At 60.0% G+C, this 9,775-nt stretch overlaps 1 protein-coding gene across 2 annotated transcripts; it reads right to left on the bottom strand.

Annotated features, from left to right (window-relative positions):
• Nucleotides 1-1,731: 1,731 nt before the first annotated feature.
• On the bottom strand, nucleotides 1,732-8,517 carry ARRDC2 (arrestin domain containing 2). 2 transcript variants are annotated; one of them, XM_045853495.1, is made up of 8 exons: nucleotides 8,005-8,517; nucleotides 5,049-5,115; nucleotides 4,688-4,835; nucleotides 4,094-4,196; nucleotides 3,742-3,998; nucleotides 3,432-3,594; nucleotides 3,022-3,176; nucleotides 1,732-2,792 (listed from the first exon to the last, which is right to left on the bottom strand). In XM_045853495.1, the coding sequence occupies exons 1-8, from the start codon at nucleotides 8,261-8,263 to the stop codon at nucleotides 2,739-2,741; spliced, it is 1,206 nt and encodes a 401-aa protein (XP_045709451.1). In that variant the 5' UTR covers nucleotides 8,264-8,517; the 3' UTR covers nucleotides 1,732-2,738. The 2 variants fall into 2 exon arrangements, with proteins under 2 accessions (XP_045709451.1, XP_045709450.1); XM_045853494.1 differs by lacking the exon at nucleotides 8,005-8,517 and adding an exon at nucleotides 5,208-5,804.
• Nucleotides 8,518-9,775: the final 1,258 nt, after the last annotated feature.

Genomic DNA, 9,775 nt, shown 5'->3' with positions numbered 1-9,775 from the left:
GGAATCCATTTCTTCCAGGAACCAGGTTCCCGGGGCCGCAGATGCGGGAGTCCCGGGGCCCTGGGGCAGCTCGCCCCCTCACGCCTGCCAGGGGTAGCCGTTGCGGAGCTGCACTCATGTCGCTGTTGCAGCACACACCCTGGGCTCATCTCAGTCCTGCTGGGGTGCTGCATCTTGCACACCCTGGAAAACTGGGAACTCATCCTCTCCTGAGGCTGACTGTGCTGTGGACACCTTTCTCTGGTCCCAGTCCTGGGGACCTCCCAGTCTGCCCCGCTCAGAACCGGATGCCAGGTCAGTTGCCCAGAGCAGACGCTGCTGGACGGGGAGTGTCGGGTGCACCCCAGGAGCAGGGGCAGCTAGAAATCAGGGCCCAGACTCAGACCAGGGACGGAGGCGATGGAGGCTGTGGAAGTGTCCCAGAGTCTCAGATGGGGAAACTGAGGCTCAGAAGCAAGTGCCCTGCCCATGATCACACAGAGAGCAAAAGCTCAGTCCAGATCTCCCAGTGTCCACTCCCTAGGTTACCCCCTCACCCTAAGTCCTCATCCCTGCCCCTCAACCCCACCAATGGCCATCCTGAGCTGCCAGTTAATTTTCATAGCACAGCCTAGGGTTCAGACCAGGGTTTTAATTGGGCCTCGCCCCAAGGGGCAGGGGGGCCTTGGAGTCAGAGGTGAAGCCTGAGCAGCTGGAGCCGAGGGAGCAGCAAGTGGGGCATCACATAGGTTGTGGGGCACGGCCTTCGAAATTCCAGGGGCCGTTCTGAGTGGCGGCTCCATCAGTCCTTGCTGTGGGGCCCTGGGCTGTGGGACCCTGGGTGAGCCCCCTCACTCTGTTGGACTCACTTCCCCCACCACTCGAGCTGCCTCAACTCCCAGTGAGCATTGGAACAAACCCCGTATGTGCTGGTCCACCCACACCTAGTCACACGTGGAGCCAAAACGTGGGAAGGACTCGAGTGCCCAGCAACTCGAAGGGCCGCCAGCTGGGGAATGGATGAGCAAAACGCAGTCCGTCCACAGTGCCACCTCACACTCAGCTGCAAAGCGGAGTGAGGCGCTGACACAGGCTGCCGCGGGGATGAGCCATGACAACAGGCCCAGCGACAGCAGCCTGATCTGCAGCAGCGACGAGGCCCCGAGGTATGTGGCCCCAGGGTGTACAACACCCAGAACAGCCAAGTCCGTAGAGACAGAGAGCAGATCCGCAGGTGCCAGTGGCTGGTAGATAGGGGTGGGGGGTCACTGCTCTCGGGGATGGGGTCTCCCTTTGGGGTGATGGCATGTTCAGGAACTAGGCAGAGGTGATGGTTGCACAACACTGTGAATGTGCTAAACACTACAGAAGTGTTTACTTTAAAATGGTTCATTTCATGGTATGTGGGTTGTACCTCCGTGAAAACAAACAAAAAGCCCAGACTCAGAGTCAGGATCCCCCCGCAACACAGAACTCCGTCCAGCCCGGGTCCCTGCTCTCCCTTTGCCGAGGACGGGCGGGGAGGGGGGGGGTCACTATTCCTCCTCCCAGCACCTGCCACTGCCCAGGGGGAGGGGTGGGGGTGGGGATGGGCTCCAACCAGAGCTCAGCCTCCCTATGTGTCCCTGGGCCTCAGTTTTCTCTTCTGGACAATGGGCCCCTCGTCCCTCTTTGGCCTGGAATTCCGGGGATGGTGGTCAAGGCCACTCCCCCTTCCTGGGCAGCTGGGGAAAGAGAAACCAATAACCCTAGTCTCTTCCTCCACAATTTTATTTTTTAAAAATTGTACAAAACAGAACAATTTAAGGCTTATCAGAAATGCTGAGACCCAGGCCAGACACAGGGGTCTCCAGAGGCACACTGGCCCTGCTGTGTCACCCCGGGGTGACCTCTGTCCCCAAGGCCTGGTTGAATGCTCTGCTGTCATTATCTTGAAATTCTTAATACTCCTGAACAAAGACTCCACATTTTCATTTGCAAGTGAGGTAGCAGGTCTTGTCTGTCCAGCTCTGAACCTGGGTTTGCAGGCCGTACAGCTCAGAGTCCACAGCACTGGGAGAGGCCCCCAGGCAGTCCCTGCCTGGGGCAGGGATCTCCAGCTTTCCCAGGCTTCAAAGGCTGCAGCCGCTGCCCCTGCAACCCACAGGCCCCGCCTAGCTCCCCTGACTTGCTCCCCTGATGCCTCCTTCCTGGGCCCTCTCTCCTGCCAGACCCTCCCGTGTGACCTTGCCCTTTGAGCCCCATTCTAAGATGAAGGGGCAGTCTCCAAACATCATTCAGCTCTGACCTTCTCCGACTTCTCCTCCCTCTTGCTTGCCTGTCTGCTGAGCTCTTATTCATGTGCCAAAGCCTTAGCTAAGACACCATTTCCTCCAGGAAGCCTGCTCTGCTTCCTCTCTGGACTCTTCTGGGTCTACCTCTGGTCCCATGAGACTGGACGTATTTATGTCTGGCTGTGTCTCTCCCAGGCTGGAGACTCCTGGGGGAACCCCAGCCCCTGCCCACAGGCCGGCACAGACAGTTTGAACAGTCACTTGGACCTGCACCAGGCATTTGATGCCTTAGAAAGACCAGATAAGTCAGATGCCAGACTGGCCCTTCCTCTGTCCTGTGTGAACAGCCCTATCCTGTTTCAAGACTTGGTTTCCCAGCTCCAGTGCTGTCGGGCTGGCCTGTTCTGGATCCAGCCACTCCCACGTTCACGGTGGCTGGAAGCACAGGTGCCATGCAACCTTGTCCCTCGAGATACCCACTTCCACTCAGCAGGTCATGCAGCGTGGCCTCATGGCTTCCGAGGGGGGGTTTGGATCCTCCTGAGGAAAACAAACCCATCAAGCCTCAGGGGGCACAGGAGGCTCAAAAGCACCCGTCCCTGCCCTGATAGTCTCCAACCCCTCGAGCCGCCGGGGGCTCACAGCTGGTTCAGGCCCTGAACATATGTATCGGAGTTTCATCAACATTTTAAGCTCCTGTGTCTCCCACCCCCATCTCAGCTCCCAGGGCCTGGAAAGGTATGGGGCCTTCTTGGACCCCCAAGCTCACCTCAGAGTACAGGGGCGGCGGGCGGTAGCGGAACTCTTGGATATAGGTGAAGAAGGGACCCTCAAGGCTCATGTTGGACTCCTGAGGTGGTGGGAAGGGGCTCTGCCCCACAGCCGCCACACCGTCTGCCACCACCTCTGAATACTCCGGAGGGGCTGGAAGGGACAGCGGAGAGGGTGAGCCCTGGAACTGGCAACAATGGCCAGGAGCCTGCTTGTGCCGGTTCTGGGCTGCTAGGCCGTGTGCCCTCAGGCTGGGATTCTTGGGGGAACTGTGGTTGCCAACGTGATCATTTCTGGGCGCTATTACAGATGGGGGCATCAAGGTTGCGGAGGGCATGTTGGCTTGGCACCTGCCTCTCTACCCACTCACCCACCCACCCCTCAGGGTCACCAGGACGGGGCCCTCACCCTCAGGCTGCTCTGGCAGGGCCCCCAGCCCCCAGTCTAGCAGGAAGCCGGTGTGGCTGCCCACGCTGGACGAGCGGCTGCCAAAAGGATGCAGGGGGACAGTGCCGATGACCAGCGGCAGCTCCAGGAGCAGCTTGGATGTGCCCGGGATGTCCACACAGACCTGAAGGAAAGAACCACAATGGAGGGTGCCCAGGCAGCCTCGCCACACCTGCCCCCCACAGAAGGAGGCCCTTCCTGTGCCGAGAGGCCCCAGCTCCAGCCTTGAGGCAGAGCAGATGCAGCCCCCCTGCCTCCTATGATGCTCTACCTTGAGGGTGTAGTCCACATGCAGCACGCGGCAGTGCAGGATGGAAGGGCCCACAGGGGGGATCCGGAGCGCCCGGCCCTGCCACAGTGCTCGCCGCCCGGGGCCCACAGGCTCGCCCAAGAGACTGGCCACCACTGCGTGCTTCTGCTTGCGGGCGCCTCGGGCCATGAAGGTCTGAGTCTGGACCACGACTGCTCGAGGCAGCACTGGGCGCGTGGAGCTGTTGTCAATCTCAGCGAACACGGGGATCACCTCGCCTGTAATGGGGGATGGCAAGGCTTCAGTTCCCCACCTGCAGCCCCGACACTGCCCCCCCTCCCCCACCCACAATACAGCTGCTCACGCCTGCTACCTGGTGTGTAGCCCTTGCGGTCAATCTTGGCTGAGAGGGAGACCAGGCCACGGTTACTGTACCAGGATCGGGCAACTTTCTCCCGAGCTCCTGCCTGAGGGGCCTGACGGGGTGGAGGAAAAGGACATAAATCGGTCACTTCATGGAACTTCCAAACCATCCCCAGCCGAGGGAACCTCGGTGGTAGGGCCCAGTTTCCTGGTTTCTTTTTAACAATCTAGGAAATATTTGTAAAATGGACCCAGGGATATGACCCATCTCATGAAGCTAAAAGTGAAATGAGCAAGCCAGTGCTTAGTGTGTAGTTAGCGCTCAGCAAGGAATTACTAGTTTGCACTCGGCCGTGCCCTTTCTCACAGTCATGGCATCTGAGGTTCAGAGAGGGTAAGACACTTGCCTTGAGCCTCAGAGCACCAGTGCAGCTGGGATTCGCTCCAGGCTACACTGACGCCACAGACATTCCTTTGTCTGCCTCCCTCCCTGCCAGGGCCCAACTGTGACCCGCGCTTTGTGACATTTGTGAAGAGGATAAGGAGCCAGGCCCCTGTTCCCAGGTACTACATCCCACCCCCCCAGGGGCAGCCAGCCACACACCAGCAGGGCAGGCGTGTTGATGTCCACGGGCTCGATAACAGTAAACACCTTCCTTGCCCTGCGGGCAGGAACCCAGGGCCGGTGCAGGGTGGCCTTGATGCAGTATCGGACACTGCCATGTTTGCCCTCGAATGACGTCACCAGTGTCCTAGGAGTCAAAGGAAGGGGCTTCAGCAGGTGAGGCATAGAGACTAGCAGGTTGGGGATTCCCAAAGACTTAGGGGGCTTGAGAGACACAGAGACACTCCTGAGGGCCTCCCAGTGGAGACAGCCTTGGGCTCAGAGGTCCCCAGATACCTAACAGTAGAGCCCCAAACCTGGGGGCATACTTCCCCCAAATCCAGCACCCCAGATGACTTACGGAGGCAGCTGAAAGCTGAATGGGAACTCGTGGCGCCCAGCAGACAATGTGGTGGTCTCTCCCGTATCTGCAAGTAGGAGAAAGAGGGGGCGGCTCAGTGGCTGAGTAGGGCTCCCAGGGCGCGCAACACGTGCGCCCAGCATGGGTCCCTGGTCGTACCTGGCGCGAGAAGCGTGGCATGGTGGCTCAGGACATCCACGCGCTCACTGTAACTCTGTGTGTACGCGGTGCTCGAGCCCGAACTGCGTGACTCGGTCCAATGCACGTGGGCGCGGCCCCGCGCGCGTAGCCTCAGGGCTCCCACGCGCGCCTGGCCCGCCAGCTCCAGTAGCACCCGGCCGGCTACGACCTGGCCGCCGCTGAACACGGGATTAGCGCCCGCGCTCGTGTCGTCCAGAAGCACAACGAACACCTTCACCTTGTCGAAAAGCATCGCGCCGGGGATGCAAACCCTAGACACGCGGACCCTGGCCTAGAATCCCTGACACGGCGGAGCGAGGGGCGACGCCACAGCCTCAGAAAGCAAACCCATCCAGCGCGCGCAGGAGCATGCAGAAAGGGGCCAGAGATTTTTCAGAGCCTATGCTGGCGCCACTTTTATACGGCGGGGCGGGGCGAAGCGCGACACCGGCCCGCCTTGGGAAATAATACGCCAATTGAGCGGCAAGAGGCGTGGCTCCGCCCAGGCAAGTAGCAAAATAAACTCCCAGACTTCCAGCCGGCTTGCCTCCACCCTCATGGACTCTGGGGTGAAATTAAAGAATTGGGGGCCAGAATGGATTTGCCCCGGATTTCGAGGATAAAGAGAGGAAACTGAGGCCAGAAAGCGGGGTCGGAGCTTGAGGTCACTCAAAAAGACCATTCGGTCCTTTAGCTTAATCATCAACCCACCACTACTTGCAGACGTGACTCAGGGCACGTCCTACTCGAGTTGGAGGGGCGTGGCCTGGCCCCAATGGGGCACTGGAGGCCTAGGTCACCGGGTCTCAGTTTTCCCCCCTGTTCAATGGTGAGGAAGAAGGAAGTCAGTGGGGCCTCCCCCAACCCCGCACCTGCTGCCCACTTCCTCTGATTCGAAGCCCGCTCAACTGGATTATCCGGGACTAGTGACAACCTCTTGGAGCCTGAGTCCCCACGTGCACAATGCCGGAAGAAACTCAGCTCGCATTTCAGAGTTCTGCATGAATCTCCGTGCCGTGCCTGCTGAACCACCCTCCCAGCCTTCTTCCCGGATTACCAACCTCTCTTGACCCTTTGCCACTAAGTTGCGCCTAAAGCTCTTTAGCCCGAGGTGTTCCTACCAACCAACATTTCTTTCCCAACTTCCAGCTCCTGGCAAATGCCTACACTTGACCTCTAGGCCTAGCCTTTGTGCCCACTTCAGGCACCTCTAGCCTTGACCCCCCTCAGACAGAGTGGAGTGCAGGAAAGGCTCCTGGACTGCAGACCTGGAGTTCAGGGCTGCAGTGTGACTTCGGGGCAGGAATGACCCCTCTCTGGGCCTCAGTTTCTCCAAGGAACAGTACTTTGGGTTTCAAAGGCAGTTGCCTCCTCCCAATCTACGGGGCATCTGCGCCCTCTGGTGGCAGAGAGATGCACTGCTGCTCGAACCCATGCCTACCTTGGCCATCCCTTTTGAGTCTGGCTCAGGACACCCAGGGACGTCCCCTGAAGGCCACCGCACCCCCGGTGGGAGATGGCCATAACCAGACCTGTCAGCTCGTGGTAGCGGTTAGAACAGGCCCAGAGGGAGGGGCAGAGGCTATCAACTCTGGGGCTGAAATAAGGGGTTGGGACCCTCTGTCAGAGCCAACTGTGGCCAAGAGAGAAGACAGGAGGCCACAAGCCAGGAGGATGTAGGGGACGAGGTGACTCTGAAGGGACAGGAAGGCTCATAATGAGCAAACATTTCCCTCAGTGCATTTCACAGATGGGAGATGGGCAGAGTCACACAGCACATCCGAAAACTTCACCCCTCCAGTGTCTTGAGGAAGCCACCAGCGAGTGGGAACAGAGGGACAGTAGGATGAGACCAACCCCAAATTTGCTGGAGCTGCAGGGGAAGGGAAGTTCCTCTGGGGCCCCTTCTGGCCACACCCCATCGCCATTACACCTCGGTTTCTACAGCTGGTCAGGCTAGAGTCCTTTGAACCTGGAGGCTGTTAGGACAAGGCTGCAAGGCCAAGTCTGAGCTGTCTCCTGCTGTGGGTATTTTGCAGATGGGTATAAGGGAGGAGGTGGAAGGGCCCCCAAAGAGACCCATGTCCTCCTCCGCTCTTTCTGTGGTCCCTGTTCTGCCCCTGTCTGGCCATCTGAGGGTGGGGAACTGAGGTTTGCCACCACATAAGACTCCCAGCCTAATCTGATCTCACCCCAAGTCTCCTCCACCTCACCTGCAAACACCACCAGAACCCCCAAGCCAGGGAAGAACCCTCCGATTCAAGTACTGTGGGCTAAACTGAGGAAGGGTGCACTGGCTGAGCAAGACAGGGGACTTCTTTGGAAATCAGGGACCCCAGACCGGGGCTAACAGGGATCCTGGGGTCCAGAGAGGAGGATCTAGGATCTCCTGTTTCCACCCAGGGATTCCCCTAGACAAAGGGTCCCCATCGCACCACTACACAGCCTCTAAATCCAGGGCGTCTGGGCTCTGGAGTGGAGGTGCCCAGACCCTGGGAGGGGTTCCTGAGAAAGAGGGTTTTGGAGTGAGTAGGTGGGTGGATGTCCCAGTGGGAGCGTTCAGACCCTGGCAGACCCTGGGAAGGAGGTCCCCACTTCTTGAGAAGGGTTACCCGATCACACGGCCTCTAAGTCGAAAGGCTCGCGGCTCTGGAGAGAGCAGCACAGACTTGCGGAAAGGGGCGCGCAAGCCTGGGGAGTGGGCACCCGGTGTGTGTGGGGCGTGGGGGGAGGAGGCGGTGATCCCAGCTATGGGGAGGGAGGGTGAGCGGCTCACCTCGGAGCAGCAGCCGCCGCCGCCGCAAGTACGTCTCTGCGGCCGCGAAGTGGCTGGAAACTGCGTTGACACCCACGCTTCGGCCCTCGAGCCACTGCGCCGCCGCCCCGCCGCGGGCGACCACCTCCAGCGCTCTCACACGCAGTGGCGCCGCCGCCTCCAGCAGCACCCGGCCACACAGTCGCTCCCCGCCGCGGTACGAACCGCCACGCGCCAGCTCCAGCCTGAAGCTGCTCAAGCACCCCAGACGCATGGGCATGGCGCGGGCCTGAGTGCGCCGCGGGGACGATGCACCCGGCGTGGGGCGGGCCCGGGCCTGCGGCCACCACACGGGTCTCTCGGGTCTCAGCCCTCGTCCTCGCCGCCCCTGGCGTCCCGGTGCTTTCTCCCGCCGGAGCGAACTTGTGCAGGCGCCTCAGGCCCCGCGCTGACTTCCTGGTCCTCCGCGTCCGCCCCCTTGAGGAGCCGGGGCCGCCGTGGACGTGGGTTCCGCTAGCCCGCCCCGTTGACTTTGTCACACACACCCACCCCCACCCGCAGATGAGTCACAGGCTGCCCGGGGCGGATGTGGCAGGCGCTGAGAGGAGGCAGCCACGGGGCTGTACGGTGTGGTCTCATTCGTACCCCACTCAGCACTTTTGGTCCTGGGCGCTGCCCCAGCCTTTCTCCCCCCTCCCGCCCCTGCCACCTACAGGTTGTTCCTCAAACACACCAGACTCAAGTCTTGCCTCTTGGCCTTTGCACTAGCGGTTCCAGCTCTAGGAACGCCCTTCCCCAGATCCGCTCTCCCACCCGCCCCCTCCCCCCAAACCCCATGCCCAAATGTGGCCTCCTCAGAGTCCCCTAGGACTCTGGCCTTGTTTATTTCCTTATGGCTCTGCTCAGTGTGCTCATGGCGGTTATGTGTTTACTGTGGCTCCTCGATCAGACTGGGTGTGTTCAAGGCTGGGCAGTGTGCCCTGTTCTCATCACTGGATCTTACAGGTGAGGAAACAGAGGCCCCTAGAGGGGCAGCCACTGCCAAAGGCACCCAGTGGTGGGATGTTACAACTCAAACCCAGGTCTGACAGAGGCCACTGATACCTCTCCACACCCTTCTCTCTAGCTACCAACCTATCTCTTTGAGCCAGGTGGCCCATGGCCTTATCAGAGGCTGCCAGGGCCTGGGCTCTCTGGTGGGCACCCGTTAGCCTCCCCAGGGGTCAGTGTCCCCCCTCCACCCCTATCAGAACTTGGCATCTGCCAAGGGCCCACCACCCCTGCCTGACCCCAGCACGCTGAGCCCAAGGCCTGGAGGGACGTTTCCAATTCTACTTGTGTCCTGAACCGTCCCTTCCAGCCCACACCAAACGGGCCACTTCAACCCCAGGAGTGTGCCACACCTTCCCCAACTCACACCAGCCCCCATGAAGTGTCCTCCACCAAGTTCTGGCTCTTCGTGGTGGCCTGTGGGTCCCCAAGTTTGAGTCCTGGCTCAACACCCCCCACCTCATTCTGTAGCCCCAAGCAGGTGGCTTCACTTCTCTGAGCCTCAGTTTCCCATTCTACCCTGGTCAGGTTCTGGTGAAGAGTCAGAGTGATAATTTACATCACATCACATTCCTTATATATAGCAGGTGCTCCACACATGTCCAATGAAGGCTGAATAGCCCTCCTTGCCCATGTCAGCTCTCTCTCTGGACTGTGCTTTGCTGGCACTTGGCCCACAGTGGGTGCTCCAGCAAAGTCAGCTGGCCAAAAGGAAGGGTGTCTGATTATCCAATGCCTCTTA

The sequence above is a fragment of the Phyllostomus hastatus genome, unplaced genomic scaffold (genome assembly GCF_019186645.2).
Source record: "Phyllostomus hastatus isolate PE091 unplaced genomic scaffold, TTU_PhHast_1.1 phas_contig_98, whole genome shotgun sequence".
NCBI classification, from domain to species: domain Eukaryota; kingdom Metazoa; phylum Chordata; class Mammalia; order Chiroptera; family Phyllostomidae; genus Phyllostomus; species Phyllostomus hastatus.
This window is presented reverse-complemented; position numbering and strand designations above follow the sequence as displayed.